Raw genomic sequence first — 18,274 nt, 5'->3', positions numbered from 1 at the left:
GTAATCCACTGGCGGATACTGGGTGGAACCCATGTGTCGTAAACCAAGTTAAGTACAGACAACTGCCTGTAGATTTTTAAACCTCTTAGTATCCTCTCTGCTTGTACATTCGTACACATGTACCCACGTGCACTCGAACGACCCGTGGAGGAAGACTGCCCTATATTGGAGATAGAAATACCTGTGGCACTCTGACCATTTTAGTTTGGGGATAGATTTCGGTGGGGGTGGGGCGCTGTTTGGCTTTTGTATTTTGGTAACTCACAGGTGAGTGGAAAACAAGAAATTTTTTTAAATTATTACTATTAAAGTATCTTTAATAAACATTTAAAGCTAGACTTGGTTCATCACAGAAAAAAGTAGAAAATATTTAACTTGTCCCGCTCTGAAAAGCGAACTGATTATCTGGTCAGTGCACACAATCGGGGAGAAAATCGACGCCACGGAACTGCGGGTCTTTCTAGCGGGGTTACAAAATGCAGCACTGCAACGTCTCCAATTCAATTAAGTCCGTTGGCATCACCATCTAGAAGTTTAAAATGTTTGTGTGCTTTGGGAATTTGGCTCGCTAACTTCCAATATGTGCTTTCTCTCCCAGTGGGGAACCATTAACAGCCTTGTAGTTTTTTTTTTTAAAACATTAGCGGAAAAACAAGAGATCTAGGCCAAAATAAATAAAATGGCTTAGTTCGCGCAACTTGCATGGGACAGACAAGGGCAGCCGGCACTGCGAGACCGGCCGGGACCGAGGGCCCGGGCCTAGGGGGAAGGAGCCCTGGGGCGCGCCCAGCCCACGCTGGGACCGCGGGCTCCCGGCACCACCCGGCCCGGGGCGCTCCGCCCGGCCGTGCCCTGCCGCCCCGGCCGCGCTCGGGGTTGATTCGTACCACCTTGCAAGGAAGTGCGCGCTTCGCACGGGAAGGGGAGGTGCCTGCGCTGGCCGCCGAGACCGCGCCGCTGCGGGCCGGGCTGCGGGGCCGAGGGCTGCCTGCGCTCGAGCGTCGGGCGCCGAGCGGGGTCCCCTCGGGCCCCCCCGCCGCCGCCTTGGAGGAGTCAAATCCGGCTTTTGGACACGGCGAGGGTGGGGATATCCGGTGCCTGTGCGGCGCCGGGAGGAAGGAGGAGGGCGGAGAGGCTCCCGGCCAGTCTGCGCCGAGCAGATTCAAAACAAAACACAGAGATTAAAGGAGCAGCGGCGGCGCGGCGGCCGGGATGCGGGGGCCGGGGGAGGGGCCGCCCCGCCCCGCCCCGCCGCCGGAGCCCGCCCCGCTCCCCGCGGCCCGGCTGAGCTAGCGGGCGCCAAATGGGCAATGCGTGCGCTGCGGACCATCGTGGACATGTCGTACGCCCAACGCTTCCTGGACTTCAAGGGCTCTGCCATCCCCCGCGCCATGCAGAAGCTGGTGGTAACCCGGCTGAGCCCCAACTTCCGCGAGGCGGTCACCCTGCGCCGGGACTGCGCGGTGCCGCTCCCAGGGGACGGAGACCTCCTCGTCCGGAACCGGTGAGCCCCGCGCCCCGCCCCAGGCCCGCGCTGGGTCTGTGCCGCCTCGGCTGCCCGCGGGAAGTTCGCCCGCCGCCATCTGGCGAGCGCGATTGCAGGTTCCTGTTGCGATGGTGCAGAGCGGTGGAGCCGAGCGGCCTCCTCACTGAAGCTTATTTTAATTTGGGATTCCCCTCCCCTCCCCCAGCCCACCTCCTCCCCCTCCCGCCCGAAATAAAACTGCCGCGACCCAGAAGGGAGACTCCCCTCATGGCCCTTCCGCACCCACGGCCACTGCGCGCAACTACGCTTTGGGGAAGCAAGAGCCGCCCGGACGCACACAGCTCCATTTAGGGAAAACGCTGGCTCAGCGAAGACTCGGGGCAGCCGGGGCGGTGCCTACTGCCCCTCCAGGTGGGCGGCCGCCGCGCAGTGGCGGTGCCTGTAGTTGGATGTGTTCAAGTGCACCTCGCCGGTGTCGTCTGCGTGTTGTCAGTGCTGGGTGACTGTTGTCTGTCACCTAAAGGAAATCGACAGCGCGCGGCGCGTGTCCCGGGCAGCTGGGCCGCGGTGGGGGGATTGCCTGCAGGTTTTGCAGGCACCCTGCGACCTCCGGGTCGTTGCCCTGTCCTGACTGTCCTTCCTCCCGCCCCCACCTCGGAAGTATGCACGTGACTCAGTTTTAGTAGCCGGGGAAGCAACAGGAAAGAGAGGGCCCTGGCGCCGGCCTGAGCGGTCCTCCCTGCCACGTTCCGAGGTCCACGTTCCGAGGTCCCCGGACCTCCTCCCCTCATCGCCAGACTTCCAGGCTAGGGCTCCTCCTGTCCCTTAGAAAGAGCAGTGCTCGCCCGTCCGCTGAGTCAGATCCGAATGGTTAAGGCTTTGCATGTCTTAGGTCGAATATTAATGAAGAAAGGAATAAATTGAGAATGTAACTATGTTGTAAACTGTGTGTCAGCAAGTCCTGCAAGTCCATTTTGAAGGTCAAAATGTGCCCTGCCAAAAGAGCTTCAGGCAACGTTTACTCGACAGGCCCCCTTTTAGATTCTTAACAGCCGTCCCCGCACGATTTAGGGATTCTGATTATTATATAAAACTTTGGAAACCTGTTGGGGGTGTAATGATTGAGCTGAGAGAGGACGGAGTGGAGGGGGGAGTGCTTTTTTTCTCTGGAAAGTTTGCATGGCTGCGGAGAACTCCATTATATGCCGAGACCCAAAGGCTGTAAGAGAAGAACACCCTCGCTCTTCCAGGTTACAAAGAAGGGCTTCTGTGTTCGTTCACGTACAAAACGCAGTCGAGGTTTGCCAGAAGTGGCGGTGAGACCCAAATGAAAAACCTCCAGACAAACTTACATGGGCAAAAGTTTTTACCTTTTCTCCTTCTAATTAAGAATACCATTGACTGAACGTGAACACACAACCGCTTGAATAAAATCCCTTTTATGAGGGAGCGGGGGCGACAGAGAGGGAACAAGCAGGGGAAGGTGTGAAATTAGAGAATTACTAGCCCACAGTGGGTGTACCTGTCTGGTGGAACCGCTCCCGCCCACAGCGCGCTCCCCGGGCCTCTCTACCTGCGAATGTTCATCACCTCCTTGGGTAGCTTTCCCTTCTGTGCTCCTCACCCTTCTTGCCTTTGGTCGCCCTCCGCCCCCTCCTGCCTCCTTCCCAAAGGGCTGCTCCCAGCGACTAAGGGGCCGAGGCTCGCTGTGGGCCCTGGGCCACCAGAGTTGGTCCAAAGGCGCAAGCAACGTAGATGCCTGAATTCCATATTCAGGGCGCAGGAGCGCCGGCTCCCCAGTTTGGTTTGCTTTAGGATCCATGCCTCTTTTTCCTCTCCACGCGGGCCAGGAATCCCTTTAATATAAACAGTGTTCATTTAACAACTTAACCTCTAACTTCTGTTACTTCTACCTTGAAATCTGCAACAGGAGGAGAGAATGGCCAGTTCTCTGTGTGTTAGAAGGAGGACTGTCTCTCCCTTCCTCTATGCTACTGGAAAATCTTCTCCTACCTCCAAACTGTATGCAGACCTTGATCCTTGCAAATAAGTGTCCACGGAAGTGGCATTTTACCAAAAAGAATAGAGGCTTAATCACTGCAGGTTAGTTCATTTAATCTAGACCACATCACCCCTGAATGGTGTTAATTGCATTGAAATTTTATGTGCACATTCCTCATTTTTATGGTAAAACCTGCTTCGGAATGAGTGAATTAAGCCCCAATTCACTTGTTTGGAAAGTGTTTGGAGGGTTTCATTGTACTCCATCTGACTTTTTCTTTCAGTGAAACATTTGCACGTCTTATTTCATCATAACAGGAAATACAAAGTTTTAATTCACAGGGAGGGAAATGTTTTTTAAGCTGGACATTGATTGTGGCGACTAAAGTGTACCATTTAAGAAAGGTATGAGAAGGGGGTTCTAAAAGCCCTGTTGCACAGTAATGCGTGTCCCTTTACCCGGGTCCTACCTTACTGTTTTCTGCTGCGGAGGACAACTTCCTGGAGATCTCCCACTCCATGCCCAGCCCTCAGAAAAGGAAAAGAAAGGGAGAAAGAGACCCTCAGTTTAAGTCCGTTTACGCGCCATTTTCAGCTTTTTTTGTAAGAGGGTGGCAGGTCATTTCGTTTCCAAAATCTCTCTAACGACTTTTTGCTGAAGTGTTAAGATAATGGCGCAAAGAGTTTGTAGGAATGGCAGAGGGGGGAGGGGAGGGCTTTTTGATGAACGGTTTGTTGCTCTCGGGCGGGCAACAATAATTCTGCTGATTCTCGGGGCCAGGATTTTTTTTTTTTTTTTTTTAAGGAAGGTCTGGTTTGGACGACATTGTTTCCTCTTCCAGTATTGAAGCCTTTTGCTCTGGACCTGAGCCTTCGTCTTTGGTTTTTGTTCAAAGGACAGCCTTTCCCTCCCCTCTGCAGGATTGCCCTGTTTTCACAATAAACATGACGAAGGGCCTCAGCACTTTTTAGTATAAATAAACCCAGAGACTTTGGAAGGGTATATATTTGGGAAAAGCCCGCAGCGGCCTCATTCTTTTTCCTGGGGTTCCTGAGTTGTAGCTTTTAAGTGGATCCTCCTGTCGGATTGCTAGAATCCTGCGCTCATTAAAAGCACGCATTTTAAATTAAAGCGGTGTGGGGGACCTCGAATTTGCAAACACTAGTGTGTCATCCCTTTTTCTCCTTCTGCATGCTTTCCTGCCCCCTGCTCCCCACCGGGTACCCCTTCCCTTTGCGCTCGCTGCTCTTGAACTTGTTTCTGGTGAAGTGGAAGGCGCGGGGCTCCGGACCTCGCGCGGCTTCTTCCCAAAGCCCAGGTAAGGACAGAGGCGCGCCCCGGGCGGGCCCGGGTCCCCTCCAGCCGCTGAGGCCGTGCTTCGTAACCGGTGGGGACTTGGGGGGGAGGGTGACGGGGGGCCCTCCACGAGGGGCCAGGCAATCCGGGAGAGAGCGAGGTACGCAGAGCAGAGCCGCCGCGGTCAGTGCCGAAGCAGGAGCCTCATTCACGGAAGACCAGGCCATTGAAAAGATGGTGTGGGGGGGGGGGGGGCTGCGTGCGAGAAAATGGGGTAGGAAGCCAAAGTAGTGATCCAGCCGCTGCAGGCTGCAGACCACTCAGCCCAGCGCGCGCGGGGCTCCCGGGAACTTAGATGTCCTGGGCGGGAGCTCGGTAGCAGCGAGGGGACGCAGGGCGGGTGGCAGGGACCTGCCCACCAGGAGTACGAGGTCATGGTCTTGGCCCCTCCGCCCACGCCGCTTCCGGCCCTCCGGGGAGGACGGGACAAGTCAAGCAGCCGGTGGGGACCCACACACTTCCGAGGGGACCTTCCTAGGAGCGCTGGCGCCTTCAAGCAGTCCGAGCGCGGCGAGGGGAGCGGCAGGGATGAGGCAGGAACCGGCCGAACAGAACGCGCGGGGACCGGCAGGGACAGCGTGGTGGACCCTGCAGTCTTCGTCACGCTGCTCGAGTGCTGGCTAGTGCTGGGACTGAGATGGTTGTGTTGGGTTTTTAAACCAACAGTGGAGTCCAGCCGCTGCCTCCAGCTCCCAGCTGAGCCACTCCGCCGCTGCCCACACTTGGCCTTCGCCCTTCCCGGTGTGCGCCAGCTCTCTGCCCTTCTGGGGCGCACTCCCTGCTCTGACTCGCCCCTGCTTCCTCGGAAGTGGAGACCCACAGCCGGGTTGCAGGACACGGGACACTCGCCCTTTTCCCCTGCGGAGCTTTCAAGTTCAGCCCCCAGAGGTGGGGAGGCCCCCAGGGGCTGCCGCCGCCAAGGGCTGTCTGCCACCAGAGCTCAAGGCAGGGTCCCCCAGCCAGGAACTGGTGCTCCAGCTCAGACTGCTGAGCCACTGGCTGGGGGGAGGGGGGGGCGCGGAGAGCTGAAAGAGCCAGAGAGAGGGGAAAGATGCAAGGGTTAACCCTGGTGAAGGGACCGAGAGAAAGAAGTGGTGGCCGAGCTCTCCTCCCACCTCCAAAACCACAGCCTGCCATCACTTCCACTCCCTAGTCAGCCTTTCCTGGGGTCTGCTTCACACTGGATCTTAGGGGTACCCATAAAGCCTCCAGCTAGGCTGCCTCCACCCCCCCCTGTGAAGTCTGGAGGAATCTGGCCTTTTTCTTAATAGCACAGGCCTGGAGAAGGGTATAAACTCAAGGGAAGATGGCTGGGTTTCCCTTTTCTAAAAATAGGACATAGGCATCTCTTGGTATTAACATGCCAAAGGAGAAACCAGCAGAAATCATTTAGACCCCTTGGAATCATTTGTGGATATGGAATTCTGGGGCATATGATTGAGGCTGTAGTCTCTGACTTCTGGAAGCAGCTAGACCTGGCCAGAAGAATTTGTTTCCTGCTTTCTTATTTCTCCAGCATATAGAGAACTTTCCACATTGTAGATATCTGGGGAATCACCGTAACGGAGCGTGTATAAGTGCTGAGCGTGATCTATATTGCTGTGATAGTGTGTCCTTCTTGCACAGAACACTTGTGGTTTATAAGCTTTTATTAAGTTAAATTAAAAGCGAATGCGTTTAAAATGTTCTTACTAAGTTTTCCTCATGCCACTAGGTTACAGGTGGAAGTGACATTCTTAGGGTCTCCGTTATATGTCTAAACCACCTCCTGACATCCTTAGCAGATGACTTTTTTCCTTATGTATTAGGATATTTTTGTTACGGGGTATACGGAGATGAGAGAAAGCTGGTGAAAATACTGGCCTCGCAATTAAACTGGATATCTGGATACCAAAATGAAAATAATCATCTGGTATTGATCAAGCTCTGTCTCGGCTTCTTGTTGGGGAAAAATAAAGTGACAGTTTGCTTTCCTTTTCATCTGAAAAAGGACTGTAAAATGTTGAATGTTCTCTCAAAGTCTATATGCCTTTATGAGACAGTTTTTTTGTTAAATTAATCACAATGCGTATTTTCACACCAGACAGAGTTACATCAGAAAGAAAACGTCCTGCAGCCACACACCACTGTTTTAAACAGCCCCTGCAGGACCATGGAACAACCCATGACCTTGTACTTTCCATCCATCTTTAATAGTATCCTTGTCATTACTATTATTATCTGAAGTGTTAAATTGTGGCCAGAATCGATACAAGTCTACCTCTTTGAATATATTTTATCCCTGGATTGTTTGTAACATCTTTGTTAAGAGACCAGTTAATTTCCAACCCACGCCCTAGTGAAGTTTGTATGTAAGTAAAGGCTTACTGAATTCCTGACTTTTTTTTTGCTTATTTTTCCTTTTGAAGAAAAAAAAAGGGGGGGGGGGAATAAATGACACATGAAGTAAACAACCTGAGATTTAAAGTGATACAAAATTATTCCTAAACCGATGAAACAATACAGTGTACTGAAACAATATGCCAAAACTCTGGTTGAAAATCATTGTTGAACTAATACTTGCTTAGTTTCTTTTTTCAGTTGAACAGCCGGACTCATTTTCTGGAATTCTGTCAGAATGTATAGCTAGCTTAGCAACCCTTCGACAGTAACTGGAATTAAAGGGATTTTTCTAAGTGGAACATCAAGGCCCTGGCAAGGGAAAAATCTTAATGCATTTCTGTTTGTTTTCTCCTAGATTTGTTGGTGTTAATGCATCGGACATCAACCATTCCGCTGGTCGATATGGCCCTTCCCTTAAGGTCCCCTTCGATGCAGGTTTTGAAGGCATCGGTGAGGTGGTAGCCTTAGGCCTTTCTGCTAGTGCCAGGTACACAGTTGGCCAAGCTGTGGCTTACATGGCACCTGGCTCTTTTGCTGAATATACAGTTGTGTCTGCCAATGTTGCAACTCCAGTGCCCTCTGTGAAACCCGAGTACCTTGCCCTGCTGGTAAGTGGCACTACTGCATACCTCAGCCTGGAGGAGCTTGGAGAGTTGTCAGAAGGAAAGAAAGTTTTGGTGACAGCTGCAGCTGGGGGGACAGGCCAGTTTGCTGTGCAGCTTTCAAAGAGAGCGAAATGCCACGTAATTGGAACCTGCTCTTCTGATGAAAAGTCTGCTTTCCTGAAGTCTCTTGGCTGTGATCGCCCCATCAACTATAAAACGGAGAATGTGGGTGCTGTCCTTAAGCGGGAGTACCCCGAAGGTGTGGATGTGGTCTTCGAGTCTGTGGGGGGGGCCCTGTTTGACTTGGCAGTGAGTGCACTGGCCACCAAAGGGCGCTTGATTTTAATTGGGTTTATCTCTGGCTACCAAACTCCTACTGGCCTTTCTCCTGTGAAAGCGGGAACATTGCCAGCCAAACTGTTAAGAAAATCTGCCAGCATCCAGGGTTTCTTCCTGAACCATTACCTTTCTAAATATCAGGCAGCCATAGACCACTTGCTCAAGATGTACGAACGTGGAGAACTGGTGTGTGAGGTGGACCTTGGAGCGCTGTCTCCAGGGGGCGAGTTTACTGGCTTGGAGTCTGTATTCCGTGCTGTAGATTATATGTACATGGGGAAAAACACTGGGAAAATTGTTGTTGAATTACCTCATGCTGTCAACAGTAAGCTGTAAAAACAGAACAATGATATAAATCAAAAGAGAACAAAAATGGGCACTTGACGCCTCGGAGTTGCTAAAAATCAATGTATTTTTAGTTGGTGATGGGTGTAATATTTCTTAAAACAAAAGTAAGGTGTTAATGATTCAGTTTCTCTTTTTTTTTTTTGCCTCTCAGAAAAAAAAAATGTGCTAATAAAATTTGCTCGGATGGCTAAGAGGTAAAACGTGCACATTTGATTGTTTAGTCATGGGCAGTCTCATTCCAGCTTTTATTGTCCCAGGGACTCAGTTAATTCCTGATGGAAGCACTGATCATGTCAGTATGATTTTAAAACTGGTCTTGAGAATAGTTCATAAATTCTTTGCTTTGGGATAGTGTGGTCTTACACTTACCAGTAGTTCATACATGAGAGATATAGCAAGTCAGCTGTATATTTTCAGAATCCATGTTATCAGCAAGTCACCCCTATTCTATAAATCATCAGCCAACTGTCTCAATAGAAATTTGGGAGAATCCCCCCCAGATTTGACTTTGCAAAGTTATTTGAAAAAATGGTTGGGTGAACACCAAAAACCCATTGCTGTCAAGTCGATTCCGACTCGTAGCAACCCGATAGCCAGAAGTATTTAAAGACATATCTAGTGTTTGATGGCTTTTATCCACACCCGTCCTGCTGAGGTATATGTAGAAACAAAAATTTTCCTCTCCCCTTAAAATTAAAAAGCAAAGCTGCGTTGAAAACGTATATACACACAGCAAGCAGGTTTTCAAAGGGGAACTACAGAGCAGGAAAGGGAAGGGCTTGTACTGCATCTGCACTGTGGTCCCGCATGGACCACACCAGGGAAGCACTCTGTGGGCATCACAGCAGGCCTGGGTGCCGGAAACAGGAAATGTCAGATAGCACCTTTGCAGTGGGGACTGAGTGATCCAAAACAGCAGTGCATCCGCTCAGCAGTAGAGGCTTTCGGAGGTGGAAGATGCACTTCGTGTCTGGTCACAGAAACCAAGGTAGCTGTCACTGATCCTGATTCCCGTTTCCTGTCTCCAGATACCATCTCATGTCATCACTGACCACATGTGGTAAGAGACAAGACAGGCCTGCTCTGCTGAGCCACGTCTGGGGTGGATCTGTGTGCCTTTAACCGCCAGTGCACCGGAGAAGGCCTCAGATGCCAGGGCTGAGCTGGTGATCCCATAGTGCCTTTCTAGTGTCATGTAAGGCTCCACGTGATTATTTCCTCAAGTCCTGGCTTTCCCAGTATGGACGGTGTTTAGAAATCTCAACGTAATTGAAGGTGCTCCAGGAAAGTTTGGGACCACATTTAGTTTTTCCTCCCTTTCCTGGGAGGAGCCAGAAAATTCTGCTGCTGAAGAGCTTTTAGTATCTGTTTTACAAGATTTACTCATTTTCAGGTACCTAATGTAGCTGCTGCTAGCATGCATGCACAACAATACAATTTATATGGTAAATGAAACCAAATAATGGCTTTACTGAATGTTATGGCTGCACTGGAGGGCAATGTCACGGTAAATAGCTGCCAAATTATGGCTCATGCTGAAGTGTCACAACTGCACTAAAGACAAATAGCACTAGAGGCTACTGCCACTGTGACGCTCCTGAGTTATGAAGAGGAGTCGCTGCCCGATGGGAGGCTCTTTGTGTCCTCATTATAGCAAAGGGTTACTGGTGCAGCGTACGCAGAGAGCACGCTCGGCCAATGTGGGGCTCAGTTATTAATCTGTCCCTTTCAGACCTCACAGCTGTAGCAAAACGGAAAGAGACTTTGCCTGGCTTCTCTCTCTACAAACAAACAAAGGGGGAGAAAACAGGTTTTATGAATGTAACCACGCACGGGAAATGACTGGTAATGGAAAAATGTCGTAATAAAATAATCTAATCAAAGGGTATTATTAAATCCAACATGGTCTATGTCTGAAAGGCGTCGTTGCTTCTCATGCAGATAGATGTGTGAAATCTAGGCGAGGGTGCACTCTCTCCCCCAGTAAAGACTCAAGCGGTAAGGACATTACCAACTAAATTGCTTCTTCCAACCTGAAGTGAGTCCCGGTTTCTTTCATTTTAATGGGAGGGTAATAAAGATGAAAGACCAACATTTAAAAGAATGGATCCCTTAAGCTACAGACTAGAAATGTGTTATATTTTGAGGGAATATGCTGGATTCAGCTACGTTAAAAAAAAAAAAAATCAAACAGCCAGGTTTAAAATAAAATCTAATCTGAAAACCTGATGTTCTTTTTCCCCAAACTCAGAAACTAGATTGCATGCTGTTTTCATTTATTCTTAGAAAACAAGCATGAAAGATTCCGCCCATTCAGATAATGCCAAAAATATGTTTAAACCCTTTTTTTTTTTTTTTATCCTTTTGAAAAATGATTTGTAAATTGCAGGTCATAGTTCAGCATCAGTTTCACTCTTCAGGGATTACTGCTCAGGCCGGCCGCTAATGGGAGGTGAAGTGGTGTGAGGGCCTCCACACCTTTCTATTGAACTGTGTTACATACCCCAACAAGGACCATCCATAATTTAGGGCTATTGTCAGTCTTTGTTTTAGAGAAGTGGCCCGGGCTGTGCAATCACGGTGGATAAATTATTTCTCCGTTCTCAGCGTGGCCTTCTCTACACGCCAGCCGTAAGGTCACTGGCAGGGCACTGAGGACGGGCTGGTTCTTGGAAGCCTGCAGAGAAATGAAGGCGTCCCAACTATTACTTACAATTAGGTTGTGACTTCTAAACGTAAAATACGATTCCTTCACATGCAAAAAATAACCCACTAAGCAAATGTCACTTAGGGTCCCTTTGATGATGACTACTGCTGTTGGCTGATTTCAGCATTAAAAAAAAAAAAAGAAAACCAGGGAGCGGTTTGCACACAAAACATAGAAGTTCCACACAGTATGTCCTATAAATTATTACTGTATAATTTTATCTGAATAAAGTTTCTTAGGAGTACTATCGAGCATCTATAAATGGTCATTAGTGTTACAGTCGGTATTTATCTCATGCAAAGTGCAGTGACAAGTAGCTGCTTCTTATTAAAATGAAAATCCTGCGTTATGTACTTGAGGAACATTCTGGCTAATAAGGATGTCATGTCCTCAGCACAACACAGATCTTCTTTTTGTGTTCCCAACCACAAGATGCTGGGAACTCGACAAATGATATCATTTAAGACAGATGCCTGCCTTAGGGACCTGTTGTTTTTTTTTTTTTTTTGGCTTCCTGTTTCTGGCTTTTATTTGGATCACAGTTATAACGGCCACCCGACTTGTACCTGGGTAATGTTTTAACCCCTTCATAGAGTTCTCAATTAGCATGACTTTACTACATTGGATTTTCCTTTAAAACAGGGCAAGGGGATTCTCAGCACTGAAAATAGCTTTCTTGATCACGTTATCACAGGTACATGTAGGATAGATAGAATATTTTAAATGTATATGAAAATAAAGGAGTGATGGGAAATTTTCAGAATAAATATGATTTAAAAAAAAAAGACCAAGCATGATCAACTTTGGATAGCAATTTCCTAAGGGGTACACAATGAGTTTCCTGAATGCAACTCAGTTGCAAAATGGCCTGATGTGATGAATTCATAATTACTGTTCTCTATACTTCCCAGTCTCTTGGCTTAGTAGATATTTTATTCTCTGTTATTTATAGTACTTATTGTTTAGCAACAAAACATTTATTTATGTAAATGTCATTAATTTCTTTGTTTTTGGAAGTGTTTTTGTTTTTTTTTTTGGAAAGTTAAGTTTCTGTAACTAGTTTCCCAGTTACAGCCCAGAATTAAATATTTAGGACAAGATGTCAGAAGTCAAAATGCAAACTCTGGGATATCGGTACTGCCTCAAGATGTGGTCGTCTTAAACTTCGAATTCTATTTTTACTAGACCTTTGGCAGAGTGTTATCTCAATTCGTAAAAGGAGGAATGTTGGATACGAGACTCTTACTTCCGTTACCATGGGAAAGGTATGGAACATCAGCCAGAAAAAAAGCTATTCAGAATATATATTTTTACCAACATGCCTCAATCCAAGTAATTTGTGGTAGTAGAGAGTCGTATTCAAAGAAAGCCAAACAAGGAGCATATCTCAGTTCTGTAGACTTGAATCTTCAGAGTGATTCTTTCACTAACCAGTTGCCATCAAGTCGACTCTGACTCATGACAGCCCCACATGTGTCAGAGGAGAACTAAGCTCCATAGGGTTTTCAGCGGCTGATTTTTTGGAAGTAGATCCCTAGGCGTTTCTTCTGAGGTGCCGCTGGGTAGACTTGAACCTCCAACCTCTTGGTTAGCAGCCAAGTGCTTAACTGTTTATGCCACCTACGGATGTCTGATTGTTTCACTAGGTCTGTGTAACTGGGGGAGCCCTGGTGATACAGTGGTTAGGTGCTCGGCTGCCAAGCAAAAGTCAACAGTTAGAACCCACCAGCCACTCCTCAGTAAGAAGATGCGGCAGTCTACTGCTGTAAAGATTTACAGCCTCAGAAACCCTGTGGGGCAATTCTATTCGCCCTACAGAGTCACTGTAAGTGGAAATCTACAGCAACGTGTTTGGTTCTTAGGGGGTGTAACTGGGATATGACAGCCAACTGATAGCGGGTGCATGTAAGTGCCCCTAGAACGGAAACTTCTCTGGATCCACGATTTGTCCGTTGTGGTTCTCCCCTTCAATACTCACTCACAGGCCCCAGCACACTCAGGAATGTGGTGTGGAGCCTCTAAGGAGTGGAGCCTGCCATGAAGCACAGTTTGGGGAAACCAATATGTACCCCATATGTGTCAGGAGGAACTGAGCCAAAAGCAGAGTGATCTGAACTGCCCCCCAAAGTAAACGCTTCCCTCGAAGGGCACTCTCTTACAGTGTCTTTCTGCCAACATGAAATTAAAATAATAATGAAAACACACCCCGCTGACTAGTGGTAGCATCCAATAAGAAAGATGAATTTGTTCAGAAATCAAAGTTCAGAAAAACGTTCCATGAAATTGTCAGCGGCAGCGGTGGGTGGTCCTCTCCCGGTGAAGAGCTGAGCATCTCTGAGGATGCCTCGAAAGGCGCAGGGTCCGTGGAAGGTGAGGAGTAGGTAGCAGGTGTCCTGTTCAGAAGTGCAGCTCACCTTGTGGTGCTCTGCATGCAGAAACCACAAAGATCCATGCCTGCCCCCTTGGTGTTGTTGGCAAGTGGAAACTTTTAGAACTGGAAGGAGCCTGCGTCCTAAACATGTCACTCTCCAGCCCCCAGAAACGAGAGGACTCATTTGCCCTTCAAACGGTAAATGTGGGACTGATGAGATGAGATGATTCTGTCCGTTTTATACATGAGGAAACCGAGACCCAGGAAGAACTTCAGAGTCCTCTGGACTCTCAAATGAGGCAAGAAGACAGGCAGGTTCTTCCCAGTGCTTGAGGCCATCTCGTGTCCCCTCTAAAATTTGCTAGTGCCCTTCAGCATCTGGCTGATTGAAAGTGTCACTGCATAAAAACCAGCCTTTGCTATGGATCTTTGAGGAATAGATGATGACCAACACAGTAGGTAGAAGTATCATGGTCTGACAAAGTGCATTCAAGTGTTTGATCAGCAGAAATTCTGATGCAAGATCACTTGATTCTGCGTCGTCTACATAGCACACGTCTTTGGAAAATGGAATTGATGGCCGCGTACCCACTATTTAAGGAGCGCTGGTGATGGCAATGGGTTTTTTTTTTTTTTTGGGTGGGTGGTGCAACAGTTAAGTACTTTGCTGCTAACCGACAGGATGGCGGTTCAAACCCACCCAGGGCTTTGCGGGAGAAAGATCTAGAGATCTGCTCTCATAAGTATTACAGCCTAGGAAACCCTATGGGGCAGTTCTACTCTGTCACATGGGGTCACTATGAGTCAGAATTGACTCAACGGCACCCAACAACAACATCACCACACACAATTTAGCTTTAATGCTACAAGGAAGGGCTGGTCTCCTCTCAGTGCATTCTTTTATATCAAATAAAAATTTCAGATAAGGAAAATCTCTATGATCAGGTGCAAAGTGCTTTGTTTTGTTGTTTTTTTTTTTTTTACCTAGAATGATTTCACCTACTTAAGCCTGTAGAAAGCTGATAATGTTTAACCATCATAATCTTCACCTTTATAGCCAGATAGCATTGACTTTGCTGTTCCACCTGCGACTGAATTCTGCTTCCTACAAACACACCACCAAAAAATACTAAATATACCATGGACTGCCAGAAGAACGAACAGGTCTCTCTGTCCTGGAAGAAGTACAGCCAGACTGCTCCTTAAAAGCAAGGATGGCAAGACTTCATCTCATGTACTTTGGACATGTTATCAGGAGGGACCAGTCCCTGGAGAAGGGTGTCATGCTTGGTAAAGTAGAGGGTCAGTGAAAGAGGAGGACACTCTGTGAAATGGATGACACAGTGGCTACAACAATAGGCTCCAGCATAGCAATGGTTGTGAGGATGGCACAGGGCCAGGCAATATGTTGTTCTGTTGTACACACGGTCGCTATGAGTCAGCACTGACCCAACACCAGGTAACAACAACAGACACAACAGTGCAGGTGAATAGATTCATGCACAGGTAACAGCAGGTGCTTTAGGGTAAAGGGGATGTGTATGGGGAGAGCCAGGAGTGGGCCCCACATTTCATCCTCACCCACATGCGGCCAGATCCTTGTTCTCCATACAAATGGCAGGTCCTCATGAAGGCTCAAAAACAAGCCCTTCAAAGCCACATGACATTGAACATTCATGTCTTTCTCCATCAGCTCTGTCTTCCTTTCCCTGGAACTCATGCATAACAAGCGTAAACTTTCAACTTTACATGAACGAATCCTTTCCCAGTAGGGACAGCTTCTTTTAACACTGAAAAACCACTTCACAGGGAACAGCAACAATGTCAAAGGCAATCACGTTTTGTAGAAAACCTCATTTCTCACAGGGGGACTGCTAGCGATAGCGTTCCCTCACTGTGTTGTTGGAATTTACATTTGGAAATTGGATCGTCTCCTTGAGGGTTGTTACAGTAACTTTTGGAGAATTACTTACATCCAGGCATGTCAGGGTAGATAGAAGGCGGCCCATGGGAGGAAGCTTTTTAAAGACTACTTCTCCAGAAGCAGTGAAATGAAAATTGCTATCACTATTGTTATTTAAAAACACCAGTTAAAAGTTTTACATGCACATTTTATAGCATCTTGGAACTTATTTACACACTGGATGCATCTGAATACATCACTATCTTTCGAGTCCCTGGGGAGGGGGGGATGTGAAAGTGAACATGCGTGGCTGCTAACTTAAAGGTTGGAGGCTAGAGTCCACCCAGAGCCACCTAGGAAGAAAGGCCTGGCAACCTACTTCCAAACTATCTTCACCTCTTCACTATTAAATAGAGATGAAGGACTCCTATTTGAAAGGTGGGAAAAGTGAGGCACACAAAGATGACTTGTCCAGGGTCAAGGTGTCACCACTGCACAGAGACGTGGACTTTCGTCAGAACAGGCTGTTTCACCTAAACAGCATGCTTCTTAAACTTTCCTGCACATTCGAATCACTTGTTTAATGCAGATTCTCATTCTACTGGTCCAGACCGAGGCCTGAGGCTCTGCGTTTCCCAGGTGATGCTGCTGCTGCTGCTGATGCGGGGACCACACACTCAGTAGCAAGTCCCTGGATTGCATGCCCCTGCCTGCCGAGATTCCCCTCACCAAGTGCTGCTTGTGATGCAGCTGGGTAGGAACTGCAGAAACACAAGCTGGATATGACCTTTTATAATCACATTTTAACTTTCCATTCTGAAACTCGGCTGTGACACCCACCCATGGTGTCTGCTATCAGACTGCTTTGGTGCCAACTCTTTCCATGCAGTTCCGAAGGGGCCGAATGGAAGCCCAGGAGGTAGCAGGAGCAGCCTGGAGCTGCTGAGCAAAATTAACCTACCTCAAAGTTCACTGGAGCCCTGGTGACACAGTGGTTAGGAGCTCAGCTGCTAACCACAAGATCAGCAGTTCAAATCCACCAGCCGTTCCTTGGAAACCCTACAGGGCAGTTCTACTCTGTCATATAGCATCGCTATGAGTCAGGATAGACTGGAAAGCAACGGATTTTTTTTTTTTTTCACAGTTCATTACCGTTTTAAATAAAGGTGGCTCATGCCTTCCCAGAGCCATGCTTCCTTCTGTTTACAGACACATTCTTTGTCATGGCAGAATTCTCTCCCCATCCAAATGTCACCAACTAAACCTGAGTCCTCCTACAGGGGTGCTAAGGGAACACCAGCACTTCTTTGTTGGGTCTCCTGCCACACAGCTTACGCACGTCCTTAGCTGATATTTCACAATTATCCTGACAAAAGGGGACACATCTGATTTATATCACCTTTGGGTCAGGTCACTTGGAACAAGCAACATGGCAACACAGTAGCCTTTATTTAAAGATGGGCCCGTGGAAATTATAGTAATTTAAAAGGCTGTGGCCTTGATAAGGGAAATGTTATAATCCTTAAAACTGTTTCTTAATATACCACGGTAGTAATCAGAATAAATGCTCTCTGGAAGGAAAAATCTTATATGGAGAGGAAGCTAACTGAGTTGTAGATAAGATCAAATTGTAGGACTTTACAAATAGCACTGGGCTACAGGGCAAGACCACAACCCATCCACAACCCATCTGTCAGTTTGTCATACTGCAATGACGTGTGTGTTGCTATGGTGCTGGAAGCTATGCCATGAGTATTTCTCATACAAACAGGGTCACCCATGGTGGACAGGTTTCAGTGGAGCTTCGAGGTTAAGACAGACTAGGAAGAAAGGCCTGGTGATTTGAAAATTAACCAATGAAAACCCTATGGATAAGAACAGAACACTGCCTGATCCAGTGCTGGAAGATGAGTCCCTAGGTTGGAAGTCACTCAAAATACACAGCAGCCACAACAATGGACTCAAGCATACCAACAATCATGAAAATGGTACAGGACAGGGCAGCATTTCGTTCTGTTGTACATGGGGTTGCCATAACAGCAACCAACAACAACAACAAGGGGGTGAGAAACCAGTGTTCACTTTGGAGCCCTCAGTGATGAGCTGTGTGGGATTGGGCAAATAGCTTCCCTAAACTCCAGGGCCCTTGTCCTTCATACTCAGTACTGTGATTATAGCACTCTCTTACTGGGGATGCAGAGCCAAGTCCGAATTTTCCTTTTCCGCAGTCAGTACCCCCACAGAAGAGTGCAGGGGCTGCCTGAGGAGGGCCTGAGACAGCCTCCAAAAGAACATTGGTATCTTTTCCAAGAAGGAGTCCAAGGAGGAGTTTGAACAGGTAGGTTAGGAACTAACCAACTCCCTTTGAATGTGTACCCACAGAGGGGAGGGAAGACTGGAGGGAAGCAAAACTGGGGCTAGGAGTCAGGAAGGTGATGGCTGATGGCCTCAGAAAAATTGGGCGCTGCAGGGAGGACAGGAGCCAGAGGTTGGTGCAGCGGGAAGTAGACCACTCTCAAAAAGTCAGGCTGCGGGCTACCATTAACTGAACATTTTGATCAAAGATTCTATAGATGAATCCCAATCAAAAGGGGGAAAAATGTACAACAGAATTTCGAATTCTTATGAACATCAGACTTTCTGGAGCCATGGAGGCTGGATGAACCCCTGAAACTATTACCCTGAGAAAATCTTTAAACCTTAAACCAAAAATATTCCCTGAAGTCTTAAAACCAAACAGTAGTTTAGCTTAACTATTAAAAAATCTCTACCTTG

At 47.9% G+C, this 18,274-nt stretch overlaps 2 protein-coding genes across 2 annotated transcripts in view; one reads left to right on the top strand and one right to left on the bottom strand.

Moving 5' to 3' along the window:
* Positions 1-956, bottom strand: part of TSHZ1 (teashirt zinc finger homeobox 1) — a 112,985-nt gene extending 112,029 nt beyond the window's left edge. Inside the window, exon 1 of the mRNA XM_049900020.1 lies at positions 888-956. The gene's annotated coding sequence lies outside the window, so the exon portion shown is untranslated. The remainder of the gene's footprint in view (positions 1-887) is intronic.
* A 354-nt stretch (positions 957-1,310) lies between these two features.
* Positions 1,311-10,847, top strand: PTGR3 (prostaglandin reductase 3). The gene is made up of 2 exons (XM_049900021.1): positions 1,311-1,504; positions 7,582-10,847. The coding sequence occupies exons 1-2, from the start codon at positions 1,311-1,313 to the stop codon at positions 8,504-8,506; spliced, it is 1,119 nt and encodes a 372-aa protein (XP_049755978.1). The 3' UTR covers positions 8,507-10,847.
* The last annotated feature ends 7,427 nt before the right edge of the window (positions 10,848-18,274 follow it).

Source organism: Elephas maximus, chromosome 11 (genome assembly GCF_024166365.1).
Source record: "Elephas maximus indicus isolate mEleMax1 chromosome 11, mEleMax1 primary haplotype, whole genome shotgun sequence".
NCBI classification, from domain to species: domain Eukaryota; kingdom Metazoa; phylum Chordata; class Mammalia; order Proboscidea; family Elephantidae; genus Elephas; species Elephas maximus.
The sequence above is the reverse complement of the archived record's forward strand: the minus strand, read 5'-3'. Positions and strand labels throughout refer to the sequence as shown.

Bases quoted from the DNA above. Each gene is read 5' to 3' on its own strand.
- PTGR3 (XM_049900021.1), top strand. From the start codon at position 1,311: ATGCGTGCGCTGCGGACCATCGTGGACATGTCGTACGCCCAACGCTTC. The intron at 1,505-7,581 runs GTGAGCCCCGCG...GTTTTCTCCTAG, and splicing joins GACCTCCTCGTCCGGAACCG to ATTTGTTGGTGTTAATGCAT.